General features: G+C 40.3%; 3 protein-coding genes, 1 long non-coding RNA gene and 1 other non-coding gene across 5 annotated transcripts in view; 3 read left to right on the top strand and 2 right to left on the bottom strand.

The window, feature by feature from the left end:
• LOC118326596 (mitochondrial glycine transporter B-like) overlaps positions 1-5,620 on the top strand; it is a gene marked incomplete at its 5' end in the record, with an annotated part of 6,134 nt that extends 514 nt beyond the window's left edge. Inside the window, 5 exons of the mRNA XM_035659622.1 lie at positions 289-373; positions 774-953; positions 2,124-2,292; positions 3,466-3,629; positions 3,774-5,620. Of these exons, the coding sequence (XP_035515515.1) occupies positions 289-373; positions 774-953; positions 2,124-2,292; positions 3,466-3,629; positions 3,774-3,896 (721 nt within the window). The remainder of the gene's footprint in view (positions 1-288; positions 374-773; positions 954-2,123; positions 2,293-3,465; positions 3,630-3,773) is intronic.
• A 737-nt stretch (positions 5,621-6,357) lies between these two features.
• LOC118326597 (secretory phospholipase A2 receptor-like) lies at positions 6,358-6,994 on the bottom strand. The gene is made up of 2 exons (XM_035659624.1): positions 6,889-6,994; positions 6,358-6,784 (listed from the first exon to the last, which is right to left on the bottom strand). The coding sequence occupies exons 1-2, from the start codon at positions 6,992-6,994 to the stop codon at positions 6,462-6,464; spliced, it is 429 nt and encodes a 142-aa protein (XP_035515517.1). The 3' UTR covers positions 6,358-6,461.
• A 2,665-nt stretch (positions 6,995-9,659) lies between these two features.
• LOC118327022 lies at positions 9,660-12,606 on the top strand. The gene is made up of 5 exons (XR_004796665.1): positions 9,660-9,735; positions 10,373-10,532; positions 10,807-10,875; positions 11,823-11,946; positions 12,469-12,606. It is a non-coding gene; the product is annotated as an uncharacterized LOC118327022 (long non-coding RNA).
• A 789-nt stretch (positions 12,607-13,395) lies between these two features.
• On the bottom strand, positions 13,396-13,468 carry trnar-ccu. Its single transcript has one exon. It is a non-coding gene; the product is annotated as a tRNA-Arg (tRNA).
• A 492-nt stretch (positions 13,469-13,960) lies between these two features.
• The window catches only part of ttc26 (tetratricopeptide repeat domain 26), a 10,567-nt gene continuing 9,772 nt past the window's right edge, over positions 13,961-14,755 (top strand). Inside the window, exons 1-2 of the mRNA XM_035660196.1 lie at positions 13,961-14,229; positions 14,387-14,530. Coding sequence (XP_035516089.1) covers positions 14,227-14,229; positions 14,387-14,530 — 147 coding nt within the window. The 5' untranslated portion in view covers positions 13,961-14,226. The remainder of the gene's footprint in view (positions 14,230-14,386; positions 14,531-14,755) is intronic.

Below are 14,755 nucleotides of genomic sequence, written 5' to 3' on the forward strand. Positions count from 1 at the left end.
ACACACACACACACACCATTGCAGGACGTTTGCAGGCAGTGCCAGCCTGAATCTGCTGTTATGAGTCGACCCATGTAGGGCAGTTAGTCACAACCGCACCATCTGATCATTGCCAAGCTGCTAGGTTGCAATTACTTCCACTGACAACGGGAACAGCATATGTTAACAGCTGACAGTGGATTTTTATTTTAAATAACGTTCCACAGGTGAGGGCCAGTGCCTGAGTTTATTGTTCACACCACAGAAATCTAAACTGGTCTGTAACCGTTCCTCAATTTCATCCCGCAGTGCACCGAAGGTGGGGATGTTTACAGTTTTCATCAATGTTGTTAGGACGGAGAATTTCTTCAGCCTGTGGAAAGGAGTTTCACCAGTGAGTAACTGACCTTGTTTATTAGTTTCAACATGTACAACAATTCTTGCAGTTAAAAATCCTGTTGCTGTGTGTATGAATGTCGTCAGTAGTCTGTGAGGGTGTGTGTTCTCCAGCTCCAATCCACGTGCACTTTCTCTGTCCTTCAGCTTACATTAGCATCACCTCTTGCTCTAAGAACCAGACAGACACTCAGCTAAACAAAGTCTGCTTTCACAACAACAATCACACCATTGTGTCATTTTTCACTCCACGTTATAGTACAACTGTAAAATGCTTCAAAAATCTGAATATTGCTGTCAAAATATAATATATTTGCACGCCTGTTTGGCTTTTTTTTTTTTTTTTACCTAAAGACACCTTTAACACATGTTCAACACACTGTTTCCTCTCCTGGCAGTCATTTGTGCGCTGCATCCCCGGCGTGGGCATCTACTTCAGCACTTTCTACTCCCTGAAGCAGCACTACTTTCTGGACCGCGCACCCAATGCTGGCGAGGCTGTTCTTCTTGGGGCGGGTGCCAGAGCTGTGGCTGGCGTCTGCATGCTGCCATTCACGGTCATCAAGACACGCTTTGAGGTGAGGGACTGGTCCTTTACACACTGAGACCTCAACTCACCTGAGATGTGATTTCTTATCTCCTTACAGTCAAGTTTTACTTCCTGTCGTGAACAATTCGAGACAGTTGTTAATGAATGATTGCTTTTAGTCAGCGGGGCAGTTTTAGGCAATGATTTATGATTTGTCATCTATTTATGAACCTGCTTCCTTAGTCCTGTTTTGTTATGAGCCACTTTTGCCTGGTGAGACTTTATCCTGGAAAAATAGACCTTGGCACACGTTTAAAATGGGTAACAATAAATCTAAATGAATTGATCCAGCAAAAGCATTTTATGAGCACTCAAGTCACAAGGAAAGAAGCTAGTTTTTGTGGGACTGTCGGCTCATCAATATGTTGGAGGAGTCTTATTTCACGCCTCTAGGCACTCCTCATAAACTCATGTTTTTGTCTTAATAAGTAGGATTTTTCTGTATGAAGCCTTGTTTTAGTAAAAATAAAGCTGAGGAAGACCCTCCCTGTTCTCGCCCATAAAGCTCTGATTGGTCGGTTGTTTCCAACTAGGGAAACAGACGTCAAAGAGACAAAATGTCTGGAAGCAGGCAGAGCTACTTTGTGCTGTGTTGTATATACATGACACACACACACATTATTAACAAAGAGTGAGAATGTGCTTTCATGTCCAACCTGTTCATTATTAATCAGAATCATATCAAATCAGAATAATTTAATAATCCCAGGGGCAAACACACAAAAAAAAACAAAAAAACAAACAAAACAAAAAAAAAAAGAAAAAAAACAAAAAAACGCAAAAAAAATTTAGTTCATAATATCATTCATATATATATATATATATATATATATATATATATATATATACAGCTTATTCATTAATCAGGAGTTCTGATTAGTTATAGCGTTAGTCATTGGCTGACATCACACTGCATAGCTGAGGATAATCAAGACGGTGACCAATATATGTCTCTGTGAGTAAGAGACATTGTACCCAATGAATGACCATAAATAATAATAATAAAAACTGATAATGACCACAATCTACAGCAGCAGTCTTTAACACTGTTAAAAAAAAAAAAACTGGATCCAGCTCATCGTTTTTTACTCCCACTGTCATAAAAGCAACGGTATAAATAAACGTGTTTCATATTAATCATGTTCATTTGTTGTTTCAGAGTGGCTGTTACAACTATGTGAGTGTGGCAGGGGCTCTGAGGAGTGTGTATGAGACGGAGGGAGTCAGGGCTCTGTTCTCAGGGCTGACTGCCACACTGCTGCGAGACGCTCCCTTCTCCGGCATCTACGTCATGTTCTACAGCCAGGCCAAGAAGGGACTGCCTCAAGGTGAGACCTGCACTGCATCAGCAAATCAAAATGTGAAGTACTAATGGCTATAGATCTGATGAGCAGAGGGTGGCTCGAGTGTTGTCCTTGTACGACCGTGTAGTGAATGGTTAAGTGCCTCCAGAAGGGGCTTGTAGTGCTTGTATGTCTTAAACCTAAAAGTATCTTTATGTGCTCAGATGGCCAGCAACACACAGTGCGTTTCCATCCACATGTTTTTATGTTAATTTCCAATTAATAAATCAAAAATACTGGAAATGTGAATTAATTCATATTTTCCTTTGCAGATTTTTGTCTGCAAATTCTGTGAATATTTGCACTAGATTTGGATATAAACTTGATTTAATGTTTATATTCATTTCAGTGACTAGAACTCCACTCTGTGTGGATGTGAGATCAATATGAGATTGTTCTTTATGCAGAAGCTTTTTCCTGTGTATCTTTTTACAGTAGAGCCCAATAAATATATTGGCCAGGCCGATATATTATTTATATATATATATAATTATCTTTTTGCAAAAATGTCAACTAGCATGTTTCCTAAAATGCTTGTTCATATCACATGTTTAAAAATATGTTGTTTCTTACATTCCTTTTAACTCTTAAATATTGGTATCAGCCTCTAATATGCAGCACTGGTCAGGCTGTAATAAGCAGCAAATTGTGCCTCAGAACAGACCTGTGGTTTCTGACCTTTTTCCTTAAGGGACCCATTTTCTATCATTTCATAAACTGACGACCCCTGACTGAAGGGACATATTTTATGGATTTATATAATGATTACATTCAAAACTGTACAATGAACTCAAATAGTCAACACAACAACTGCAAGAAGTTTGTGTAAAACAAGTGATTTGGATGATTTTTTCCTATTTAGGGAACTTTTTATACAATTCTCTGTCTGTATGATGTTTTTAATCATTTTTAACAATCACACACACACACACATACAATTGACAAATTCAGTGTTTTCTTGTCTTTGGCACTTTGTTATTGTTAGATTAGACAATTTCCTTAACAAATTACTTTACATTTCTCCACATAAGTGAACCAAATGCTGAGCTATAGGCTCTTCCTGTGTATATTTTTAAAGGTTGTTTACAGGTTGGGAATCACTGCAATAGACGATATACTCTTCTATTTTCTCTTGATACCTGACTTCTCTTCTCTCAGAGGTTGCTTCGTCAGTCTACGCCCCGCTGGCGAACTTCAGCTGTGGGGTGGTGGCAGGCATCATGGCGTCGCTGGCCACACAGCCTGCTGACGTGGTGAAAACCCACATTCAGATCAGCCCATCCCAGTGGAGGACGTCAGATGCTGTTCGCTACATCTACATGGTGCGTGTTTGCTTTTCTCTTATTGCATGTGTAGGTCACTTTCAGGGAGAAGAGGTGCTAGCAACGCTCATTCTTGTGGGCGAAAAGCGTAACATGAACAGCGACGTATCATACTGAACGTTCTTGCTCTGTACTCTCCCTCAGGAACATGGCATGAAGGGCTTTTTTCGCGGGGCGGTACCCAGGTCCCTCCGACGCACTCTGATGGCTGCTATGGCTTGGACTGTCTATGAGCAGCTGATGGCTCGAATGGGCCTCAAATCCTGAAGAGCGACCGTCTTGAGCCACAATAAAACAGGACGACACACGAGGGGTCAATGATATACAGTATGTTTCTCACTGAAAGAAGAAAAGGAAGTCGAGGAGCGTGTAGAGACCGTGAACCAGCACTACCAAGATTTTGAAAAGAGGAAGGAGGGGGATAAATGTCTGGGGGGAAAAAAAGAGAGTGAGAACGCTGTGTGTGATTCTTTGTGGATATTTAAATGTTTGTGAAAATGTGCCTGTTTGTGTCTGTAGGTGTGTGAGTTTGAGATTGTGATGTTACAACTGACACATTCTTATGTCAATCTTGGACTGAAGTGACACTCCCTGCTGTGAAGTGAAGTCAACTTGTTCCTCCTCTCACTACTTACGTTTTGGCACCACTGAGGTACGGCTGCCACAGAAAAATAAAAAAACACTGCCCCCCCGACAGAGGGCCCGTTACTGTGCAGCTTAGATGCCTTTGACAAGGTATTTTAAAATGCTGGCAAGACAAATGGGAAACTCAGCAAGCTGGTGTACCGTACATCTGCTGAGGTAACCAAAAACAAAGCACTGCAGCGAGAGGAGCTCTGGCTTCTGCCGTATTTATGAAACTTGCGTAAGCTTGGGCAATGTCTCTTACTTGCCAATTAACAACCAGACTTTGATACTTAATTTGTTTCAGGCTCAGACAATCACAAGCACTTACACAGCTGCATTATGGGAAGAAATTCACAATAAGCCTTTGTTGCCATACTGCTCACAACTATGCTAATTTAAAGTTTATATACCGCTGTGGTGCATTTACTCAGCATCGTGGAACCGGACGTACTTTTTAAAAAGAAGTAATGATAGTCACATCTGTGCTTAAAGAAACACAGCTGAAAAGAACCTGTGATGGCATCTGAGTCAGATCAGGATTTTATGGATTTTTATGAGTTTTGCAATTGAAATGCTTTTTTTTGCAGTGCAATTTGCATTGTCTCCTGCGCCTTTATCATTTGGGTTATTTTACTACGCATTTAAGAAAATATTTTAATCAAAGGATGAAATTGCAATCTTACAAATATGTCACATTTTGTTCCTGTGATTGAATGAGTAGCCTGTGAGCATATTTCATGAACATTAAGCTTGCAAGGGAAGCATTGCTTAATCATTGTGCTACTATGTTTATAAATGTTATACAGTATCCATGTCATTGCGGGACAGCTGTGGACACTTTCCAGCCTCTTCCTGGCTTTGTAAATATTTCGACACCCGCTTAGTGATGTGAACTTTCTAGACTACTTTCTAGGCCAGAAGGTGGATCTCAATACAGAATTGTTGGCTGTAACTAATTGAGGCCATATTTTTATGTTGCTTGTACAGTGTGCTCTTTGCTATAAATAGTATTTATTATTGTTGATATAAAAAAGAGGTGATATATTGAGAATAGTTGTTATATATAAGTGTTTAAAGGAATAATGCCAAATGGAAGATCTCGTAGGTGGAGGAGATTGAAATACTTGGATCATTCTGCATTCAGAGTGTAAACGCACTGAACCTTTTGGTAACGTAACAAAAAGGTCAACACTGACCAGTGTGGCCGGTGATATAACAGGAAGGTTGTGTAGCCAAAACAGAAATTTAATGACATGAGTTGATTTCTAAATGCCTCAGTGTTTGCTGTGTAACACAAACTGTGTCTCTGACTAAATGTGCCGTAATCCACACCTGGAAGTTTTTACCTCGTCCATTATCTTAATCACCACACAACTCCTGTAGTCTCTGTTGATCCTGTGTTGACTATATTGTATATGGTCATTGTTATTGTAGATATTTGGTCTGTGCATGCGTTTGCTCAGACAGATGCTGTGCCTGCCTGGTTTTTAACGTCAATAAATTTCTCTTTTTAAAAAAAAAAAAAAAAAAAAAAAAATTTTTATTGTAAATTTTCCTTTATTTCTTTATACCAGCAGTACATATACAATCAACCATGTTATCAACAAACTCATTAAACATATGGTGCTACTATTGTCAGAGAGCCACTAGATATGACCAGCCACTATAAGCACAATATATTACAACATAATTTATGGAATAAAGCAACAGTTTTCAACATTTAATGAGCTCTAAAAAGGTCTTCTACACCAGTGGTTGCCTACCCAGTCCTCAACTTCATGTAGACCTGTTTCTGCTGCTCATCCCGTCAGCATTAAAACCGTCATCAGAGAAAGCGTGATAAAGTAGAGCTGCAAGTTCTACTGTCCTGCATGTTAATGACTGGGTTGGGAACCGCTGTTCTACACTGTAGGAAGGTTGTAATTAAAGAAACAGATTTAATGTCCAATTTTAATAAGCTTTCTATTTTTTCAGCATTTGATTAAATTTGTTATAAATGAACATAAAGTTAACTTAAAGCTAAAATCAAAACACTCTCTTTACTTTGTCATGATAGTACAAATGGCACTAATAATTAGAAATATTTGAACAAAACTGATATTTTAAAGCATCCTGTAAAACAAGGTGATTAACATTTGGACTGAGCAAAACATAACATTATACCTTTCCAGCAAGAGTAGATGTTGATTAAAATAACAATGAGATTTAATAGCAGATGAAGTGGAGGCTGTCCTCACAGTCCCAGTTCTCCCACTGTCCCCCTTTGGTTAAAGCTCCACAGCGTTTCATTCTTGGACACTGGTAGTCCTCTTCTCCTCCTTCTGCCCAGTTCTCATACACCAGAGGGTCTCCGTCCACCCACAGCCAGCGGTCCCCCAGGAAACGCAGCCCGATCCACACCCGCTCAGTGATGTCGTCGTGCTGGATCTTTCTCAGCGCCTGAAGGTCCTCGGTCTCAGAGACGAGGCTTGTGAGTGTAGTGTGTTCCTGACTGCAGTGTAACAGTGCATGCTCCCAGGTCTTCTTTTCTTCCACCAGGTTGAAGTTGAAGCAAAAAAAAGGCAGATTGTGAGATGGCCAGATGTTATACAACCCAGGCACTCTATGCTGCCCCTTCCAATTGCAGTCTTGCCAACAAACGACAGCAACAGTTCGGTACGAATTCCCATCTGGTTCATTCGCAGCCCACGGTACATATGTTGCATTTTCTCCTCCTGACCACTTCCACTGTCTTCCATCTAGGTAGAGACCAACCCAGACCAATTTACTGATGCTTCCTGCTGCGTCTTTCAGCCTCTCTACATGCCACCATGAAGAAACAGAGGAAAGATCAGTGTGGTGGGCTCTGCAGTGCTGTTGAGCCAAATTCCATGTTAACGGTTGTGGCACTAATACATGCTTTCCAAACTGCGCCGACACACTCACAAGTATTACGAGTATGTTTAAGACCACAAATTCCATGGTGGTGAAGTTTACAGATGATTGTTAGGATGAATATAAAACAAATGGTCTGTTCATGGTGAAGCCTGTGTTTCAATGTGGTCCCTCCTCTATTGTCTCTTCACAGTGAACAAAACACTGACGAAGGGTTTGTAGCCATCAGGCAGGTCATCAGTTTTGCCTTGGAAATTTACTCTAATTTGACCATGTGAAAGGTTTTGTGAAGCTCTTTGTTTAAACAATCCTTCGTCACTTAAACATGAACTCGACTAATACAACTATTGCTGTATGAATATGTGTCTGTGTGTGTGCGTGTGAATGTGTGGTATTGCTCTTTTACATCGCCTTGTGCCAAAACTAAATAAATGTCAAGAGAAACAAGATAGGTGATGTTTGTTCTACTTAATATCTCAATTCTTCTTCATTTCCTCAGTACAACAAAAGTTTCATAATGCAGCCAAGTAAAATAATCCAGTTTTGAGGCAACTGAGGCAAGCATTTCAGTGTGTATGGTACTGCTGTAGTTGATTACAAAATCCATTGATTGCCTCTTATTGAATTAGATCATCGGACTTCAAAGCACCTGGCATTAAAGCAAGCAGGAGTATGAGTTCCAGTTACACCTCACCGTTTCCACACAAATCCTCAAAAGTGAGTGGATCCTCAAAACCTGGAAAGCAGGTTAAAGTTGGGACAGAATACAATCATTAAATGGATTATTGACCATAAAAAGCTGGCACAATATGCCATAATAACCAGAACAGGGCAGTGGTTTATTCTAGCTTCATTTCAGAAATATAATAAACCATTACATAGTTTTTACCACATTTGCAAGGGATTTAGCTGAAGTCAGTCAAGCCTCCATACATTTTCCTAAACAAAGTTTGCCTGTAGGAAGTTTATTTCCATTTGACCTTAAGAAACAATAGGTGAAAACAAGTCCTGTTTGAATCATATCCTGACTGCCTTTTCACTTTAAAACAACTTCCAGAACTTCAATGAATTGCATTGTGTAGTCTTTTGGCAAAATAGAGAAGTATTGTGTTGCATGCAAAGCTGTTACCTACTTGATTATGTGATGCAAGAGGACCAACAGAGAATAAAAAGCCTGATGGATTGATGGGTCAGGTGTAAGGCTCCTACAGACAGACCTATAGGCCTATTGGCCACCAGTTTCTCCATAGCACAATTTGTGGTAACAGCTGTTCAAAATTGGTTAAGTGACAATTAAATTCCTAATCTCCTTACAGAATCTGATGGGTGCCCAGAAACCAGGGATTCAACATGACTAAGAGTCTATAGCCGTGCTAGCAGCTGTACTGAGGCACAGCAGTGTTTTCAGCTAAATGCTAACGTCAGCATGCTCAAAATGACAATGCTTAACATGGTGATTTTTAGCAGGTCAATGGTTAATCATGTTCATTTTAGTTTAGTTTGTTAGCATGCTAACATTTTCTAATTAGCACTAAACACAAACAGCTGAGGCTGATGGGAACATATTGCAAGAATTTGTTAGAGGACAAAGTAAAGTTTTGACCTAATGGTGGCACAAGAGGAAGAACCTAAAAACAACACTGTAAACATAACACGATTAAAAAAGGATCAAGAAATTATTGTAATCTAAAATAAGAATTCAAACTAGACCGTGTGAAAGTAAAACTGAACTACAGCTTCATGTCTAGATTGAAAAAAACAACCTATAAATGAAAAGTAATTTAAATGCAGTGTAGAAAAGGCCCAGAAGGTGTATAATGGGGTGTGCACAGATTGAAAAGTAAGGCCCTTTTGCTACCTGACCTGCTCCACCGCCACAATCCATCCCGTAGCCTCCGCTCATCTGATGCCAACCTCCTGACTCCACCACCCCTGACCCATCACTGATATACTATATATACCACTGATCTTTCATGCCTGCGGCTCAGATACGTATCACTTGAGTGCAGGGCAGGTAGAGCTTATCGATAATGATGCTGCAAATGAACAGCCATTTGTGTTTGACTAGGAGCGGGGGTCAGAGTTTCCTGGGTTGAGAATTGCAATGTAAAATAATTGCAAAAGGTTTGAGTATTTCCTATGTTGTTATGATCAACTTCTTCAAATATTTCCATGTGTTAGACATCATTGGAAAGCTTAGAAACTACACTTTCAGAATCTGTAAATAACTCAAAATGCCTCTCGGGAGACTTGTTGCTGGTTTTCTCGTGGCTGGTCACATATATATATATATATATATACATATGAAACAGCTATTTATTTATTTATTCATAGAAACATCTGGCACTTTGGGCAGCTGTGCTTTAGAGCATGTTTTATACGTTTCATTACAACATACTATATTATACATCTGCTGTGTGCATTGATGGTCCGATGGTCCGATGGTACCTGACAGGCTCCACACTCTGAATGAGCCCTGACCTATCCGGAAGTAAAGCTCACCATAAATGTGACCTCACTTCCTCCAGCGTCCTCTTTACACCATGAGGTGCAGACCTGCAGACGCGCTGCAGACCCGCGGACTTCTACACGACGGTGCCTCGTGGTGAGAAATAAACGTGATCTTTTATTTTATTTTATTTTATTTTATTTTATTTTATTTATACTGTGAGTAACGCTATCAATGTGCTGCGGGGTACATGACTGAGACGACCCTCATTATTGGAATAGAGAACATGCTCTTTGGCGGTCTGTGCATACTTATAATTGTATTAACGGGGTTAATTAGTGTATTTAAGTTGAATAGTAATAAAACACCATGCATACACATAAAAAGTGTATTTTTGTAAGTTAGTGAGAAGTTTGTTCTCGTTTAAGATTTAAAATGTCCGGTTGAGGTAGTGGAGGGGGAGGAGGTAATGACACAAAAAAGCCTGACTCTTTCAGTTATTGAGAGGGGGCAGTAATGTGAGATATTTTAACATCAGGTAACTTCCTTCAACTGTAGCACAGGGCTGAGTTGAAACATTCAAACCTCTCGTCTTATTGAGCTATAAGTGACTGTTTTAAGTTGTGACTACTGTACAGTATGTGATAACTCTGTTCCCATTTTGGCCGCTCTGTATTTAAATAGAGAAAATGTTTCCAGTTCTGGTTAAAGAAAAGTCAGCGTGTCTGTTCAGTATTGAACTATTGATCACATTAGGAGCCTTTCATTGATATCTGACTACATTCTCTTTCAGCTCTCCAACTAAACTCATGATGCAGAGAAAGTGGTCTGGATGTGCTGCAGATGATGATGATGGAGGATGATGTGCTGAAGTTCCTTAAAGCAGGAACCCACTTGTGAGGAATCTGGACTTCCAGATGGAGCAGTACGTCTACAAAGAAGAAGCCTTGAAGGTGAGTTGGATGTCTTTATATTATACATTTCATCTGTTCCTTTGTCTTTACAAATGCCAGAATAAATAAGCAACAATTGAATCTTTCTTCACTTTTCAACAATTTTACTCTTATTTTAGTATTTTTAAAGTTCCTGCTGCAGATGGACACAGTTCATTGTATTAGAAAAGGCTTGGCCTTGGACAGCTCACTCTCCATTACCAACTACATTATTACAGATGTCTGTTACAACTCTGTGCAGAAAGTAATTTGACTTCTATCTTTCCTTCTCCAGGTGTCTAAACTACAAACCTGAGTGCTGACAGCCAGCGCCACGTTTGTCAACTCCTCCAGGAACAAACAGGTCTGTTAATGGAAGAAGCTGCTCCACATCTGAGGGGCTACACCCTCTCACAATATCTCCTGTGTATTAATATGAAGCATATTGCACTAAACGTGCAGCACACCATTAAAGCCTGGCACTGTTCTTGTCGGTGTTTAGGTGTCGGAAGTGTGCCAGAGTGATCCGGCCGGGTTTTCGCTAACACCATTAGGACTTCTGTCCCATGACTGGGGTTTGATAGCAACCTGAGCCACACTTGAACATTAAATACTGAAGCACCTTGTTTCTCTCATACTCCACTAATTCAGTGCCTTCTGCAGGCTCCGTTGCACTAAATGCTATGACCTTTTTCTTAGCCATATGTGTTCCTTCGAAGCAAATGGCAGCAGGTTTTCATGTGGAACCCACAAAGCACTGCCCCGGGTTGCTTCAGTTGTACTGAAGTCAGTGAATCAGCAGATTCTTCAGTGCCGGGATTAGACCCATGTGCAGGCGCACTGTTGGCTGTGAGCTTTGCTGGTGTTCTTTTGTAGGGGGGAAAAAAGATGAGGGAGGCAGAAATTACAGCTGAAGATGAGTCCCCTGTGGCTGTTCACAACATTTTAGATCAGCTGATTAAAAGCCTCTTCATGTGTCATAATTGCTGTGTTGAGCTCGTGGATGGCCCAACTAAATAGGAAGCTGCTGGTCAGTGAGGCGACCAGGTTTGTGCACCTGGTCGAATATTACTTGAGCTTCAGCCTGTTTATAGCACAGTTCTTGTCAATGCTCTGTGAACTGTGACACATTTCCAGTGTCAGACACACAGGAACATTGGCTCACTTGTTTACAAACCAGTGACACTCCGACCAGGTGCCATCTCTCATAAGTATTACATGTGTCAGCTCCTACCTGCCTTTTTTACTGTCCCATGACTCAATTTGATGCTGTGTAGGAAAGTAAAAACACCCATTTGTCTGTTTGATTAGCGTTATCTGTGGGTCATATGCGGTGGATGTCGGTCAGAGAGGTGTCGAGGATGAGGGGAACGATCTCCAGGGAACAACCCTGCAAAGTCAAAGCCTGATGTGTATTTCTAAAGAGCCAGAGGAGGTGAGTGGTGCAAAAAAAAGCAGTGTGCCATTAGATGCAGTGCCTCTTTACTAGCTTGGTGGGGCTTCATGTTTTGACAAACTCAGGTCTCAATTAGACAGCTGGTGTGAATTTTATAGAAGTTCTTTTGAGGTCTAAAACCTCTGAAACCCACCAGGTCGCCTGCTTGAGCGAGTTCTAAGATACTTGATCACCTACAAATACAAATGTTTAAACTTGTCAGTATGAACGCTGCACATCGTTAGTTATATTCTCTTCAATTCATTTTATAGAAAGAATGAATGAGCACCAAAAATATCAAATTAATGATTCATAATTTATTTTAATAGCAAAATCTTTGCCACTACAGCTAAAAAAGACATAGGAAAACAAACCTTTGATCATCTGATTCACTTCCTCAGTACATACACGGTGGTTGTTGCTGCTTTCGAGTTGTAGGATCCTACAATCTTGTATAAAAAATAGGTGGGGGTTTTGAAGCACTGACAGACTATTTCTCACCGTTTCCTCTTGTTCCCACAGAACTGCAGTGCCCAGACTGCCACTGAAGACTGGTCTCCAGCTCCCACTGGCTGGTGTTCTATCTGAAGTCAGCTACTGTGCAGAAATGCACAACACTATAAGCCAAGAAATCAATAAAGTTGGATGGTTTTCTTAAAACGGTTTCCCATTTCTTTTTGATATAAATCATGTATGTACAAAGGTGCAATATAGTTAAGATATCAAATGTGTCTGTAGGTTCAGTGGAACATACTGCAGCATTAATATCCTCAGCTAGTTTGCAACAACAGTCCACACCTCTTTAATACAAGTTCAGAACACATTCTAGAAAATACAATGGGTGTAAAAATATGAACTTAATGAGAAGCACTTGATAATTCATTACTACATCTGTGAGCCCCCCTCAAAAATTCTGCTTTAATTTTCAATGACCTGTGTTGTGATCCATGTTGAGGGCTGTGTGTAAGGACAGAACTTACCCACTTGATTGCTAATTTTATGTGCAGCGGAGTGAACACGTCATGCCACCTTATAAGAAACCAGTGCCATTGTTAATGTCCACAAGTTACAGTATACATTTATAGTTAGTCAAACTTATTGTACTAAAGTACTCAAATCTGTGCAAAATGGCCTCTACAATATGTTTTATCACTTCTGTGTAAACATTTGTTTACTAATGCCAAAAGTTGACAAACAACTTAAGTATTTATTTGTACCTGTAAAATTGCACCAAAGCAGCAACACCCATTTTAACCAGACAGGTCAGAAAATTAAAATGTACACAAAGTGCTGATGTGTAGCAAATTATAAACGCATAACAAGTTGTATTGTTGGCACATCATCCCATGTAACATTGTTGGGGAACTACTGTAATTCAGACACATGCAGCAATCTCCATCAAAGGGGTTCGTTTATTATTGTCATTGATCATTGTGCTTTAAAATGTTCCACCCCAGATGGGACTCGAACCCACAATCCCTGGCTTAGGAGGCCAGTGCCTTATCCATTAGGCCACTGGGGCAATTATAAGTGCAAATATCGAGAATATAATATTTATATAAAAACTGTATGACGACGAACTTGTTATATATGTACTGATGAACATAACTGATGTACGGACGTATGTCCTGGTTGCGTTTTATATTAGAAATATATTCAGTTTTGCGTGCTGCAGCCATGTCTCTCTGTTCCGTTGCTAGGCAACAAAGAGCACATCATTGAGTCAAGTTCAGCACAGAACAGTCGAGCTGTTTCCTGTCCAGCCCCAAACTATTTTCGACTAAAAAATAAATGTCACTCGAGATCATTATCCAAAACGGTTGCAATGTCGGAGCATCTCCGTCAATTTCCATCTCCAACCTGTGGTTCGGCTCGCTCACAGGTTTTCAGAAGGGGTTACAGGAATACTTCACCCCGAACAATGACTTTAACTGCCCCACTAGATTTTTTAGCTCATTTGCGTGTGCCTTTAATTTGAAAATATGAGAGCGGAAGGACGAATCTATGCCGCTGGTGAACTGTTAGCTAGCTAACATTACCAAGACCGTACATAGCAACATTCACCTCCAGATAGTGTAAGAAAACACTTGTTAAACTGTAATTTTACCACGACCACGGTAGTCGTATGAGTTCACGTCAGTAGGTAGTTAAACTAGGTTGCTAAAACTAACGTTTGGTAGTGAACGTAACGGCTGACCGTTAGTTTTTCCACTGATAGAAACACCAACGTTACTTAGTGATAAACAAGAGTTAGCTACGTTAACTACCTCTTCAACAAACATGGTGAGTCTTGTGCATCCCCGACGCCAGGACCATTATACTGCTAATGCAGTCTCATAATGAGTCCTATTTCTGAAAGTGTTGTGCATGTTGGACCCCAGCCGACTCCAACTTGTGTGATAACTTGATAAAAACATCAGATTTTTTGTACATTTGTTAGATCCTGTCTCGCGTGAAGCCAGCCGTGGGAGCAGAGACACCGACGAGCATCAGTGAGAAAAAGAAGAAGAACAAGACCAAGGTTCCCCGTCTGGAGGAGTACCTGCAACAGAGAGACTACCTTGGGGCCCTGACACTGTTGGAGGTACTTACACACATATGTAAAGCTTAGTCCAGGTCAGGGTTTAATAAAGTTCAGTAGAAGGGTTAGAGAGCTCATGCTAACATGCATTAATGGATCTGAAGTCACTGAATCTTTCAGCTGTTTGCAGAGGTATAAAAAATCACAAGAGGCTAAAAAATAAAAATAATAATGTGTCACGTTATTATAACACAACACAACACACACACACACACACACACACACACA

This window comes from Morone saxatilis, unplaced genomic scaffold (genome assembly GCF_004916995.1).
Source record: "Morone saxatilis isolate NCDOM2014 unplaced genomic scaffold, NCSU_SB_2.0 Contig17, whole genome shotgun sequence".
In the NCBI taxonomy this organism is placed as follows: Eukaryota; Metazoa; Chordata; class Actinopteri; family Moronidae; genus Morone; species Morone saxatilis.